Source organism: Thunnus maccoyii, chromosome 8 (genome assembly GCF_910596095.1).
Source record: "Thunnus maccoyii chromosome 8, fThuMac1.1, whole genome shotgun sequence".
Lineage (NCBI taxonomy): Eukaryota > Metazoa > Chordata > Actinopteri > Scombriformes > Scombridae > Thunnus > Thunnus maccoyii.
In genome coordinates this window covers 8,392,467-8,408,078 of record NC_056540.1, presented here as the reverse complement: position 1 = coordinate 8,408,078, position 15,612 = coordinate 8,392,467, and the positions used below count along the sequence as shown (strand labels likewise).

General features: G+C 38.3%; 1 protein-coding gene across 1 annotated transcript in view; it reads right to left on the bottom strand.

The window, feature by feature from the left end:
- Positions 1 to 14,798, bottom strand: part of pigg (phosphatidylinositol glycan anchor biosynthesis class G) — a 67,303-nt gene extending 52,505 nt beyond the window's left edge. The window contains exons 1-5 of the mRNA XM_042418814.1: positions 14,374 to 14,798; positions 14,069 to 14,274; positions 7,148 to 7,357; positions 6,159 to 6,347; positions 699 to 837 (exon numbers count right to left, since the gene is read on the bottom strand). Of these exons, the coding sequence (XP_042274748.1) occupies positions 699 to 837; positions 6,159 to 6,347; positions 7,148 to 7,357; positions 14,069 to 14,274; positions 14,374 to 14,527 (898 nt within the window). The 5' untranslated portion in view covers positions 14,528 to 14,798. The remainder of the gene's footprint in view (positions 1 to 698; positions 838 to 6,158; positions 6,348 to 7,147; positions 7,358 to 14,068; positions 14,275 to 14,373) is intronic.
- Positions 14,799 to 15,612: the final 814 nt, after the last annotated feature.

Below are 15,612 nucleotides of genomic sequence, written 5' to 3'. Positions count from 1 at the left end.
CAGCAAAGACTGAAAATGTATGAGCTTCGTAAATGTAGAATTTATGGCAGAGCTGTTGTATTGGATTGCACAGAGAGTATATTTCATTGAGGAGAACACAAAATTTTGCATGTATCTCCTCCTTCTTCTGTGATCTCTCAAACTTTAGAAGTTAAGAGGATAAAGTCCAACTGGTAGGCAAGTCATCCAAGCTGTTGTAACCACAGGAGGCACAGAGTGCTAGCAAAACCATGAATTCTGTAGCAACAACTCAACTGAACTGTAAATGATTAATTAACATGAATGGTCTATAAATAAAAAATCTATGCAAGAAAAGATCTCAAAAATAGACTTGGCTGAGAAAGAAGCAATTATCACGATCACACTTTCGCACTCCACCACATTCATCACTGCAATATAAAGTTCTGCTCAGGAGTTTCTATTTGCACTCTTTGAAGATGAAACTGTTCGTCACACTGAAACTAATATATACATGTATGAGCATGGAAGAAAATGTCTATTTACAAGTTTAGTTTGTCTGATTCATAATTTTTAGTCATGAACAAACCACATCCTCTGTAGCAGGGTGGGTAACCGGAAGGTCTAATAAAAATACAACATGACTACACACTTGTTTGTTGGTCCATATGTGAACAGAGTGCAGTTGTGAAGGCCCTAAGCCTCCTTAAACAACAGCAACGACTAAGTAATCAGTTTACCTTTCCTCTTAAAGGCCGGGCTTATGAGCACCAGGGGTGTATTGACTTCTGGCTCTGAGGAGCCTCCGTGGCTGCCGGTCTCTGACATGCCGTGGTCTCCACACAGCACCAGCAGGTAGGGCAAGGATCCCTCTGCCTCCTGAGAGATGCAAACACCAAGGTTAATGGACTCCCACTGTATGTGCTGATCCAAGAGGGCGAACCTCAAAGCTCTGAGCTGTGAATAATTCAAGCCTTGCACCAAATGCTCCCCGTGTCAGCAGCCATAATGAAGAAAAAACACAAACAAATCCAGTTTGGAGAAACAGACTAATAGCATAAAGTGACAGCTGCTGCGGGTAATAGATTCCTTCACCAGATATTTTTGATGTTATTATGCAGAAGACATTTTAATAGATGCAGAAAAGGAAGGTATTGAATTATTACTTTTGAAAAGGAAGTCATGACAAACACTTCCTGGCATAGTTTCACTCCTAGACTTGAAAAAAAGTAGTGTAAAGGCAGCAAACAAACACAGGATGAATCGTTTGTTGACAGACTTTGATCAAGCTCGGTCTCTTCTCTAAGTGATTCCCTTTCAACTAGACTCACGAGAACCTGCCACTGATGGTAAATTCGACAGGGATGCCTTTTGAGTAATGGCAGTGTGCTGATCTAAATACACGAATACAGATGTTAACAAAACAAAAGCCAAATCATACCGCACATTATAATACTCTCAAAAGACTCTTCAGTTTCAGAGTTGTACGTAAAGCAAAAAAAAAAAAATCAAAGACCAAAGACTAAGTCATTCATTCATTTATTATTAAAGATTGAAAATTGTACTCAATCAGATTAATAGAAAGCCTGAAAGACAGAAAAGGCGACGATTGCTGAACTGCTGAGATAAATTCTGTCTTTGTGTTTGAGAAGTCAGATAAAATATTTCATTTAAGATGACTTTATCCAAACAGACATGTGGAAAAGGCCACTGTCAGCGTAAATGTTTATTTTTCAGCTGGAGCTACAGTAATGCATCAGACTTCTTTTCAAAACTGTGTCATTGTGCTCAGCTGACCCATTATATTTGTCACTCACTCGGCACAGAAGGAGCAAAAGACTACTACTCTGTCCCAGATTTTACCTCTTGGATGCTTGTTATAAATGGCACTGGACACAAGGGACCCAGAAAACACCTCGAGACCAATACTAAAAACCAATGAGCCCCACACTGAGTGAGCCTCTTTTCTGTTTAGGATGAGTCAGAGTTTACTCATGTTCGTCAGGATGAAAGCACTGAGCGAGCCTCTTCTGACAGATTTTTTTTCCACACTTCATAAGAAGCCTTTTTTTTTTTTTTTTTCAAATGAATACACAAGGTACCATGTTGAATCAGATGGTAGTTCATGTTCTCCATGAGCAAGCCAGAAAAAACCCCCCCAAAAAAACAGCTAAATGGAGTATTTTTACTCTGCAACCGCTATTCTATAAATCAGAGTCTCTCACCCCGGGGTACAGTACTTCTGTGGTTGCCAGGGGATTTAGGTTTATTGACAACACTCTGACATATTATAAAATACAACATATCAGACTTTGTCGGGGATAGAACAATAAAGTCCTGGACTTATTTCCCGTGTTGTCTCTGGTCTTTTCACAGTGGAATGTGGAAAGTTCAACTAATTAACTCTAAACTCAACAATAACTATACACATTTTAATTTGAGAAAAACACAATCCACATATTTGTGTTAAGGAGGAAAATAAACAGCCAAATAGGATTACAAATTGGTGTGATGTTAATCTTTAAAGTTAGAATAACCATAAACTGCCCATCAACCTAATTCCACCTGACTTAGTATGAATCCTCCATTCAATGGAAAGACACTGCATAAACATTTTACAGTGGTACAATCCTCTAACCCAGGTCCTAGAGGTTGCAAAACAAGCCCATTCAATGGAGCGCATCTGCCAAAGCTTGCCAAAGAGAAATCAGCCTTAAAAAATGGCTGACATTCCTTTCATTCTCAGTGGAAAATACAATATTTTAAGACAGTTTCGGCATTAAAATGCATTTTGATAACAATTCTAGCGAGAAATGTGCATTTAACTTTCATCGTTCAGCGAATGTATATGATGATTTAGTTCATCAGTTATTATGAAGATATTTTCAGGCCTTCTATCGTTGCTATGGTGGTTGCTATGAATGCTGCTATTGCTGAAACCACGTATTTGCATATTGATTGAATCATTGTCTTTGTGTTGTGTAGTTATCTGAGTTGTTATGGTATTTGTGTTATTTTATGTAACTGTTTGATGATATGAACAAAAAAAAAAATGTAGATTTTAGAGCATCGCAGGGATGAATTGAATTTGAAATCCAGAATTTGAAGCTTTGTGATTGGCTGACCAGAGGACCTGTCGGGAAGAATTTTCCTCACTGTCACTGTGTTAACGTTTTCTTTTAATGATATCTTTAACATTTCTCCACACAAAGACATGAAAGTGTCCCTGATAACTCAACGATACGATAGGTTAATGTTAAAGCCAACAGTTTTAATTATTTCTACTTCGATTCTGAGAAATAAACTTTCTTGGCAGTGGGGGCACGTCAAGACAACAAAGGTAGGGAACATTAAGGTAACATAACAACATAAGTACTTTCAGCTCTTCTGTTAGAACAGAATAATATATGAAAGAAGCAAAAATGAAAATTGAAATAGAGATATAACAATACAAACATATGCAACAATGAATCTCCATTCCATTTCACTCTTTTATGAAATAAACGGCTCAGATTATACGTTTGCTCTGCAGGTCAAGTTTAAGAAGTTTTGCACTTCAAACAGTGAAAGCAGTGGCCCAACCTTCAAATCTGAAATATCCAGAAGAGAAGATTGAGGCCATGCACTCTGCATTAACATAAAGGTCTGACAGAGGTCTTAATGACCAAGAGGTCCTGCTTTCCAATCATGTTTTAATGGAGAGTGTTGCGTCTGTCCGTTCCGCAGGTAGAGCATGTCTCTGCCCCTAATATCAGCTTGCTGAAATAAGCTACTCGCATCACATTACAAAGAGAACTTTGAAGGCTGTCATTTGGATGCTACCCTGCTTTTCTCCTCTGCCGTGCTTCAGAAGGAGCCGTCATTCCTTTTAGTACTCCGAGATGCAGCGGCGAACAACAGCCAGCTTACGCGAGCAGTCAAACACCCCTGAAATGATGAGATTACACCCCGACATGTTAAGAGAACGTGCTGATCAGAGAAAACACGGTTGTTTTTGTGGAAGCTTCTAAGATATCCTGCGGGACCTCTCCAGGCTGTGTCTATATTTAGGTCACACCGCTGACGTCGAAAAGAACAGCCGAAGCTTTCATTAATGTGACTGAAGTGAGACTTTCAAACACATTTCATTCAAAGAACTCACTGACGCCGCCACTGCCCACAACACACAGATGTCGCCATGAGCCTGGAGAGACGGGATGTAACAAGACAGGATTAACAAGTTTGGGGATGTGGTGAAATGTTGCATCAACATTTCCAGAAATGCCCTTTACTCTATCTTTTGCAAAGAGCGTGTCAAGTTTACAAGGATACGCGCACGTGGCTTCTGTTCTCTCTCGGCCATTTCAGAGATGCAGAGGGATGAGGAGGAAGGGGATTGTGGGCTCGTGTAGACATGACTTGACAATCTAAATGCGAGCTATACAGCTGAATAACAGCGAGACATTGCCCATTAACAACACACACACGGCGCAAAGACAATATGCATGCACAGCTGTCAGAGAGCAGAGAGAAAACAAGGCCACGAGACCCGCACACTGATCACAGACAAAATTAAAGATAACAGAAAAGCTTAACAGTTTATTAAATCTCTGGGGCTGCTGCAACAGATAACATAATAACTGCTGGAAACTAACAGTTTATCTGTGTAATTAAATGACCGCCCAAAAACCTGCTAATGCTAAATAATTCCCAGATAACATCACATTACTATATTAACCATTGATCATTACTTCATAAGGGACATGGCCCATTTCATTCATGTTGTTACTATGGTATATAATGACATTTACAGCTATTATAGTACCCTTTAAGACCCTTAAAAATGAAAAAAAAAAAGATGTTTAAATACAGCTATTCAAAATCCAAAGTGTAATGCTGGGCTTAATGAATTTCAATAAAGAGAAACAGATGTTGACAAGCAACAATTAAATCACGCAGCTGCCCAGCTACTGAGAGCAAATCAGTCCAATTAACCTGAATTGAAAATCAGAAGCCAAGACAGTATCTCCAAATACTGTGAAAGCTGTATGTGTTTCATTTGAATTTCATGTATTTCCAATGGAGACAATTCAGGAATTATTTTGAGTAGACACCAACTTTTGAGAATATCTGCCTGTTGTATTTTGTAAATATTATGTTAATGATATTAACATAATATTACATACATACATAATAATTAATAAAACATGTTAATGTGATGTTAAAGCTGCATTTACCGTTTTTTGGTAACTTGGGGACTCAAGAATCTGAACATCTCACATATTTCAGATATTACAACCATATAATGTTGATATGTAGAGTTGCAACTACTAATTGACAATTACACATTATTAGTTAATGTGCTCATTTACTTCTTCATTAATTTTCATCATTTGGTCAATTAAATGTCAGGAAATAGTGTAAGACAAAGAAAGCAATAAACACTCACATTTAAGAAGCTGGGACTAAAAAACATTTGGCATTTTGCTTGAAATATGACTCAGTACGATTATTCAGTTATCAAAATAGTTGCCATGATTTTTCTGTCAATCAAATAAGAGATTAAGCTGTTGATGTGGCTAACATAACATGTTAGCAAACAGTTGCCTATTTACACATCCAGCAGACACAGAATAACATTAACATTCATTTAGACTCGTGTTTCTGGCTACTTGACGACTCTAAGTCCAATATTTACTGTCCTTCAAGCTCTCTTTTGATCTTCACCAACTCTGCAGGGAAATATCTGGCTCTTTAGCTGCTAAATGCTCCATGATAATAACAGCTAGTTGCCAACTTTGTCTGTCTGCTGCTTGATGCTGGGAAGGTAGTGTACAGTGGGATTATTAAGAGCTTTTTTGCTCTCTTTCAAAAAAAAAACTGTCTGCAACTGCTGATGACGAGGTTAGTGAGAATAGTGAGAACACTGAAAATGAAACAAAACAGTTATGTTGCAGTGTGTAAAACCAAAACAATGAGCTGAAAGACACTAAAATGCTTCACATAGCTGAGGAGAAAAGCAGAGTCGGGTGATAATCTGTGGGTTTGTCACTACAAGAAACCTCTTTCCTTGCCACTTTTGCAAGATAAACTTTCGCAAAAGATTTCACACCATAAAAAAAAATCTAAGAAAATAAATGATGAAATTCTATAATAAATAAATATGCAGATGATGTGAGTTTTTAAGCAACATCATGTGTACGAACAGATTAAGAAATTACCTTTGGAATAAGGGCACTGTGGATCTTCTTCAGGATGTCGTCCATCTCCAGCAGTTTGGGCTGGATGAGTGAACTGTGGGGTCCACTGATATGACCGATGTGGTCGAGGCCCAGGTAGTGGAGGATCAGAATGTCCCAGTCATCTCTCTTAAGGGTGCTGTCCAAGTGACGGGTCACGTTGTTGTCAACCTGGATGAGACAGGATGCATTCAAGTTACACATTTAAGTGATGTACAGGATTTCAACTGGCAATCAGTTCAGATTAGGACTGATGTGAAATAAACTTTACCCAAAGCTGAGTCGACTGATTGACTGATTATCATCAAGCAAATGTATTTGGCAGATATTTACCTTCATCTCACATTTCAGGTAAACAGCTTTGAGATCAGTACCAGCAATAGTCTAGTGTACAGAGGAACAGATTGCAAAGTGTCCCACAGTGTATTTGTAGCTACGGCATACAGAGCTAATTGATGAGCATTTTTTCTGTGATCTCAGTTCTGTGCCTTCCTGGTTAATCAGCCGCCTTCATTTCTTAAATTGCAGATGGCCTTGTAGATAATGCAGCAACTGAATCATTTCCAGACATGCATGTATAGCATATTACACAGAGTAGAGACATATAACCACTCCTATATTAATAATTACTACATTATGTTCAGTATTTTCCTCTCTTTTCAACACTTCATACCTGTACAATGTCCAGAAATTACTTATTCAGTTTTTATATATATGTATATTTATTTATAGAGCTCTCTTTTTTATATATACTGTTTTTTATCTGTGTTTTTAACGGTACCATGTTCGTAATTTCGTTCTGCTTTACATCACTGATGTTTTTGCTGAATGACAATAAAAGGATCTTGAATCTTGTATTTGCTGTATGTGTTTGGTTAGTTTACTACACTTTAATGCATAACAACAGCAGTCTACACAAACTTGAGGAACCTGAATGCTTTAATCCTTCAGGCTTTTAGACTCATACATACCTCAGTGTAGTCAGATACGAAGAAGGAGGTTGTACCATCGTACTCCATGAAATGTTTGGGGAATAGGCGAACCCAGGTATCATCTCCGTAGAAGACTATCTTCTTCCCTGCTGTTTTGGCCTGCCAAATGAGGTTGTCTTCCAGCAGTGCAGGAGAATTTAGGTTCATTACCACATCAATGAAGCCTGGGATACTGCCAGTGGTAAGAGCCTGGGGAGGGATATGTTTCTGTCATTGTCCTTTGAACAATAATTGTCTTTTAATGGTGTTATACAACCTTACAGTTTCATCATATTAATCCAGCTAATTAAGACTTGTCCTACAGTGCAGCTTCTAAAAGAAACTGTTTTTATGTATCATGTATTGTGGAAAAACAAAAAGATAGAAAATTCATCAATGGCTTTTTCATCAGATGAGGCGCTTCACTGATCTTGCATCGGAAACCGAACTAATTCCCACGTCCCTAAATCATTCTTCCTGCTACAAATGAAAACCGAGAGCTAAATCAGGTAGATAGATGATATTTATGAAGTACAGTTTCTACTGATTTCATCATGGAATCCGAAATAAAAACAACACTGGCCTCCATTTGACTGACAAGGAAAACACAGCCTATTTTGGCAGTCAGGAGAGAGTCTGGTGCATCGTCGAGGGGGAAGTACAAAGGCCTTGTCTTCATGCACTGAAGGAGACATGAGATTGCAGATGCTGGCAGGAAACACTGTTATTTAAACCCACTATGAGCTGCCTGGAGCACAGCCTGAGATCCTTTGGGATGTTCAGAAATCCAAGCTAACATCAAAAGTGACCAGCCTTTCTGGTCTGAGGGTCCAGGTGTTGGAGAAACCTGCCCAGGGAGCTGAGCTGGCAAATTCAAAGTAATCTTTTAAACCACTTGTTAAAACACTGTAATATTTATGTTACTGTTGATATACCTGTCCTCAAAGAATCCTGTTTTTCAGTTCACATTCGGGTGTTTTGTTCATTTTATTGGTTTTTATATATTAAGTGTTCTTTGTGTTTGTAAAGCACTTTGTGGCAGTCTGTGCGTGGTTACTGTGTGAGCAGCACTTGAGCTGTTCTATAGTGACTCTCTGGCTACTTCCACAGACACAAGAGAAAAACAGCAATAAACTTAAGATGCCATACACCCACAAAGAAGGTAGAAAAGCTTCAAGAACTGTCACAAGGCACAAACATTTCATTATTCGCTATCACATCTTCAATATACCTAGACCCATTATGTTTTTATCAACTTGATACACGGGAACAAAGCTCTCTTCTGCCGCTTTGATATTTGTGTCTCCCAGTTAACAATGACAATCTAATAAAAATACTCTCCGACAGAATAAAGTCTGAAGCGTTTCAGTTTTGTCAATTGATTCGCAGGTACTGAAATATTTAAAAAAAAAAAATGCTCCAACTAGAATGTGAAGTTGAAATTTTGAGCTCCATCTTGTGAGCTTTGTTCCTGAGCTCAATTATTTACCACTTCCTTCCTTGCAATTGTTTTGCTCCTGCCGCTGCAGATGCCTGTTTTCAGGAAGAGATGGATAGTTCTGCATCAAAAGCAGTCGTCTCTTTCTGCCAGATCAGTCTCACTGAGGTCTCCAGTCTATTAATAGAGAAAATCTGACTAATGAAATCAACTGGTTCAAAGGGAAATGAGAGAAAATTTTAAAGATACGGACTAAAATAAACTGAAAGATAAAGAGGTGATGATAAAAATTACTGTAAAGGAAAACATCAGCTCTCTGAGAAAAAAGTTCACAAAAAAGGAAAATCTTAAAATCTCTCCAGATGCCCAAAAAAAAAAAAAAACAAAAAAAAAACTATTGAGATGCTGCCCGAATGAATCAGTGACTCATCAACATACTAATTACTGGCCCACAGTATGTGTCTAGGCTCGCAATGTGCCACTGCTTAAATGTCAAATACAATATCAGTGGGGTACACAGACACTCTCTGGCTCAGTGATGAAAACTTGTAAAGGTGCCAAAACCCAGACGGAAGAGGCTGTGAATTGGAGCCTGGCAAAAGATTCCCCAGCTTCCTTTTCAGTACTTATTTTGGATGACTATTGAATTAAAAAAAAAAAGACTTTTAAATCTGCTCCGGCTTCATTACCAGATAATACCTATGGAGGAAAAACAGTGGACCAATTATGCACGTGGTTTACGTCACATGACCTGGGTAGATACTCGTCTTTCAGACACCCACAGTGTGTTGCTGCTGCTGCTATGATGAACTGAATTCATTGTCCGAATCCAGCACCTCAGTAATGTCTCCTGACTGCTGCGCCAGTCCGACAGTGAGGCTCAACTGCCCACATGTGAATACAGGACTGGGGAGGAAAATCAACTACTTTTCTCATCCTGACGTGTTTAGAAAGACCAGCTAAATTGTAGCCATTAACTTTAGAGGGGGGAGACTCTGGGGTAGCATTTCTGGTATAACAACTGTTTGCTGCTTGGCGCACAATAATGAAAAATAATACACACAGGTGCGATACTAAAACCTGACTACCGGCATGCATGTATCTAATAAGATATCCAGCTGTGCTGCATACTTGTAACTTTATTAGATTCAGTGGAAGGAGTGCTGGGTCTAATGTGTGTGTAAATGAATGGCCGTGCCACTGAGAGATTATGATTTAGGTTAGTTGGCTGTGTCATACCAGTTAATTGGGTGCAATGCAGTGATAGTGGGCAGTAAATGGCAATTGGTGTATACTGCCACCTACTGGCGTATCACCAAATCCCAATGCTGTGATAAAACACTTTAACCTCAATACCTCTGATATTGTTAAAGCTCTGTGGATAACACAATGTCACAACAACTTCACACAAGAACTTAATAACTTATGTATGGTTACCTCAGGTGAAACAACGCGTCGTCTCAAAGCCACGATGGTACTGTATGCTTGTTTTTGTGATGCACCAGCTGCAGTGTGACAGTGTGCCAAAAACTGAGAGGATGTCTTGGGATTTCATTACAGTGAGCTCTCATGTGCAGTCTCTAAAAAAATAATTCTCTACAGTACTTCAAAAAATAATTACCACTCATCCAATATTTTATTTTGAGGTTTGTCAACAGATGAGGAAAAATAGAAAGCAGTGTGGTCACGACATCAGGGCTGAATCTACTGGAAGTGCTCGGCCCTCTCAAATGTGATTAACTGTCCTTTTTGAAGGGCTTACAGATGTACTTGTATGTTCCCATCAGCTCTGTAAATCCAACATATACATTTCTGGACAGTTGAGGAAGTGTCATTTTCAATTTCTCCTCTACTCCTTTTTGTCCTTATACTGTACTGTTCATGTCTGCTGCAACATAAACTCTCTGCTCCTGTGCCTCTAAATTATAAGATTTAATTTTGATTCTCTTCTCTTATCAATTTCATTCTGCACACTCCTGCCTTCTCTGCTCCCATCAGCAAATCTTTCACATCCAGGGCTGTTTTTTTTTTTTCTCCCCCCAAGATGCCTTGAAGCCTTTTCTCTCCACTCACTGCATCCTTCTCTAAACCCTCGGATTATAACGGAACATCTGTCTCCCTGCAAGTCCACCTCAATCCCTCTCAGCTCATCCCTCCTCCAGATCACTGATGTGCTCTGTTTCATGACAACCAACATCAACTTTTCACTGACGTGACAGTTCATTCTGTTCAGGAAAGATTTCCTCCGTCCATTTACAGCTACAACAAGTTTGTTTCTTATGACTTTTAATGTACACACATCTACAGTAATTCTCATTATGCACCACATTTTATATTACAGTCATTTGGATGCTTTTGTCCAAAGTGTATTCAAACTCTGTAGGAGCAAAGGCTAGAAAAAAGTGTTTTTTTGTAAAATAATTATTTGTAGAAAATCAACTTGATGAGTTGATCAACAGTAAATCAATCATTAGATGTTAGTTGTATATTGTGCAGAAACAATTTGTCAATTAATTGATTTGTCAGTGGGCTTCAAATTACTTGGCAACTATTTATTATTTTAATAATTTTTCAGGCAAAAATGCCAAACATTTGTTTGTTCCAGCTCCATCAAAAGTGAGGATTGATGCTTTTCTTTGTCATATATGATGGTAAACAGAATATATTTGTCTTTTGGATAGTTGGTTGGATTAAAAAAAAACAATTTAATACATCATCATATTAGCATTTGTCAATATTTTCTGATATTTTATAGACCAAACAATTAATTGAGAAAATAATCTGCAGATTAAAACATAGTGAAGATAATCATTAACTGAAGCCGTAGTTGTGGTCTGATAATGGGAATTTGTCATTACTGTTGACATTTTATAGGTTAAATCATTAACACATTAATTTTAGAAAATCAATACACTTCACACCAACACAGTTTCCTCACCACTCATCCTGTCCACTGTCTTTGACACCATCAACCAACTCATGCTCTTTGCTGCCCTCGCTGACCTGAGCACTGCTGAGTTTGCAGTCTCACAGCTGCTACACTCCTACACTACCTGTCTGAGCACATTTATCAGACATCACTGAGCAGGATTCTGTCCACACTGTCTATCCTCAGCAGCTGGGTTCTCCAGAGCTGAGTTTTGGCTCTAGTCTTCTTCCGTCTTTACAGTGTCAGCACATCCCTGTTCCTCCCACCACTGCTAAAGCATAAATGCTGGCTTTTGTTCTGCTCTCTGACACTCAGACTCCATATTCTGCTTTACCTGACAACTTCAGTTAGATGCCCTCCAACTGCCTCAGCACTGCACAGCACCCACATGGCCAAGACTGAGCTGCTCTTTGTTCTGGAAGATCATTAACTTTGCAAAATCTCTCCAACACCATTGACAACAGCGTGCTGATTCTTTCCTGGTCTGCCCACAAACTTTCTGTGTTTCAGCACAACCAACTGTCATGCAATGCGCACATGACATGACTGCAGTTCTCTGCTGGCTCTGCTCCCAAAATACTCTCATAAGCACGTCACACCATCCAAATGTGACAACTCACCGTGTTTTCACCCTTTCCTAATTCTGCCATGACACCCTATTTTCACTTACAAGCTGATAACTTAGCAGCTATTTCATATAGGGATGGACCGTTCCGACTTTTTCAGTCTCGATACTGATACCTGGGCTTTGGGTATTGGCCGATACCGAGCACTGATCACATACCATTGTTTAATTAATAAGCTGTTTGCCTCACTGTGAGGAAGAGACTGGGATCATTCTTTTAGGTGTAAAGCAACATCAGGCTTGACTTAAACATTGCTCTCCTATCTTTGTAAAACAAAATGTAACAAATAAATACACAGATGTGACAATATGTGTCATATTAATGACTAAAATATACACTAAAAGTGTGAATGATAAAATAAGAAACACAATAAATATGGATCTGTTTGACATATGGCTGCAACTAACTAATATTAACATTATTGATTTACAGTATCTGTCATATATTTTTCTGATTTTAGAAAATAGTTTAAAATGTCCTTCAAAGCTTCCCATACACAGAGGAGAGGAATGTGGGAAAGCTATTGCTGGTTTTGTCTGACTAACAGTGTAAAACTCAAAGATATTCAATTTGCAGTAACAGAGAAAAGCAGCAAATCTTCACTTTTGAGAAGCTGAAAGCAGTGAATGTTTAGCATTTTTGCTTTATAATTAACTTAATGATTGATGGATAATTTTGTCAATTAATTTTCTGTCGATTGACTAAAGAATTAACTGAACAATCGTTTTAGCAGTAGTTCCAAATACCAATAATTGCTGAAAAACACATTTTTTAGGGTAATAATACCATCTAGGTTTTTAGTTGAGTATGAATCTGTATATTTAGATTTGTTCACATGTTAATCTAGAGTTTATTCCAGTCCAGTTAAATAAATCAGTTCAATTTGAATTTTTATTACCCAAAAGGTGAAATTTGTCTTGCAGCCAGGCACTGAACACCACTAGCAGTGGTTTCAGCCCTGAGAGTGCTTTGAATTAAACAACACATCAGCAGTCGATGTCTTCAACCTTCAGTTTGATAGAGGTTCCTCCCTGACCAAAGCAAGGTTTCAAAGTTAATCGTTCAATTAAGGATGAAATATATATCAAGGTTCCCCAAACCCTAACCATTCACAGTTTGAGACGATCAGTTTACCTTCCCTTAGAGAGCTGCAAACTCCCCCTAAAAAGTTAAATAGCATTGTGTCCATTTTAATCTACAGAGCTGATTCAGATGTGTGTGTAACATTTAATCAGTGTATTTTAGGCATTAAAATTATATTTAAAGATACTTATTAGAACAAAATACTGGTCATTCACATCTTTTTTAATCTAAAAACAATAACTGGTACAATGTTGTTTATTTGGATCTTAAGTGGTTGGCTCACTGAAAGGGTTTATCCAGCTCACCAGCCCAAAACAAGGACTTCTGGTGGACTGATGCTATGAGTCGGATGATACATTACACATTATATTAATGTAAAATCTATAATTTTATATTTGCACATCTGTGATCTTTGATCTAACAAGGTGTGTTACATTAACACAAATTTTACTATTATTTTTATTAATTGCACACTGCATATAGGAAAGTTTAATCTAAATAAACTCTGTGTTTAAACCACTGTGAAGAGTGTGTGTATTTCAATCTGTGGGGTGAATTTGTGGAATGGTCTGGATGTGGAGCTAAAGCAAAGTACGAACATAAATCAGTTCAAGAACATATTCAAAAAATATATTTTTAAGAGGTAAACGGATGAGGAAGGTTTGTGTTGACTGTTTAAGTTTTATTTTATTGACACCAGGTGGATATTTGACTATTTTATGATGCTTTTATGCACCACAACATCACCAAGGCAAATTCCTGGTTTATGGAAACCTATTTGGCAATAAACCTGATTCTGACTCTGATACATGGTGGGACAGGCTTGACAGCTCAGGTCATCTCACCTTGATCCGGGGCATGGTGACTGTGGGAGCTCTTGCCTTTGCCACAAAGCTCAGCGATGAGCTTCTTTCCACCAGATGTCTGGTGTAGGGCATATACATGCGACCATTGGGTCCAAACACAAAGTCCTCCCGCAGGGCATCCACTAACATGATCACCACTCTTTTAAAGAGGGGCTGGGGGAGGCGCGAGGAGTTGTGGGAGCCCCCTGTAACATAAGCAAGTATTTAATGAGCTGTAATAGATGTCAGTAAACAGATACTCGCACAGAAACGCAGGTGAGAGCCGGGTGATGCTGTGAACTCACCTGTCAGAGGCTCCGCTGGCAGGTCGGACAGCTTGCTCTGGGATGACAGAGAAGACTTGACAGGAACAGGGAAAAATCCCCGCAGGAAGAGGCTTATCCCAATAACTTCAAATATTAAAATAAACGAGGCAAACACAGACGAGCGTACTTTCATTTTGCTGGTTGACGGACACTTTAAGGAGCGAATAACTTAGTAATATAACTTGCTACCGTAGCTAGCGACAGACACAACGCTTCCTACATAGTTTACCCAAATACAGGAGAATATAGAAAACCAAAACATCCCATTTCAGATGGGAGCACTGCCAGATAACACATTACAAAGCCCCATGTCACAGTGTTTCATTTGCTGCCTTTATGATATGAATTCGTAGCCGCAATTAAGAATAAAAACACTAATACTAGTTAGCGATGTAACCGCTTCCGCATTAAGAACACTGAACTACGGGTATAACGTAGAATCAAACATAACCAAAACGCGTTTCCCCCCCACAATGTTGTGTTATAAGATCCCCTCCAGACATGTTTTAAAACGTAAATATGGAATACTCTACCATGAATATAATGTGTCTGATATGGTTATTCCAGGAAAAAACAAAACAGTTATGTTGTTAAAATCATCAAAATGGCATCTCCTCCTTCTCAATTCAATTCAATGGACTTTATTGCCAAATATTTTGACAATCAAATAATCATTTTAGTCATTTTTAAAGCAAAAAATGTAAAATATTTACTGGTTGTAGCTTCTCATATGTGAGGATATGAAGCTTTTCTGGGTCATACATGATAGTAAACAGAACATCTTTGGATTCTGGACTGTTGATCAGACTAAACAAGACATTTGAATACATCGCAATTAGTTTTTACTGTTTTCTCACATTTCATAGACAAAATGATTAATTTATTAATCGATAAAATAAGCTTACTTGATAATAAAAAATAATCGTTACTAGTAGCAGGTAATCCAAAGACAGCTGATTAACTCTGTGTGCAGGGGTCTTGAAGTGAGGGGAAGAGTGGAACTAAGTACCCAGGGCTCCAACTTAGGGGTTCCCGAAGTTCTCTCCCCCAACCTGAATAAACCTTTGCAGAGTAAACCTTCAGCATCATCAACTCAAGTCAAACTTTATCATAGCCCAATATCACAAAGTGTGCCTCAAAGAGCTGTACATATAATAAAACAGTAATGGGCAACATTAGCAAAATATATAAAAATGTATAAAAGTGAGATAAACTACA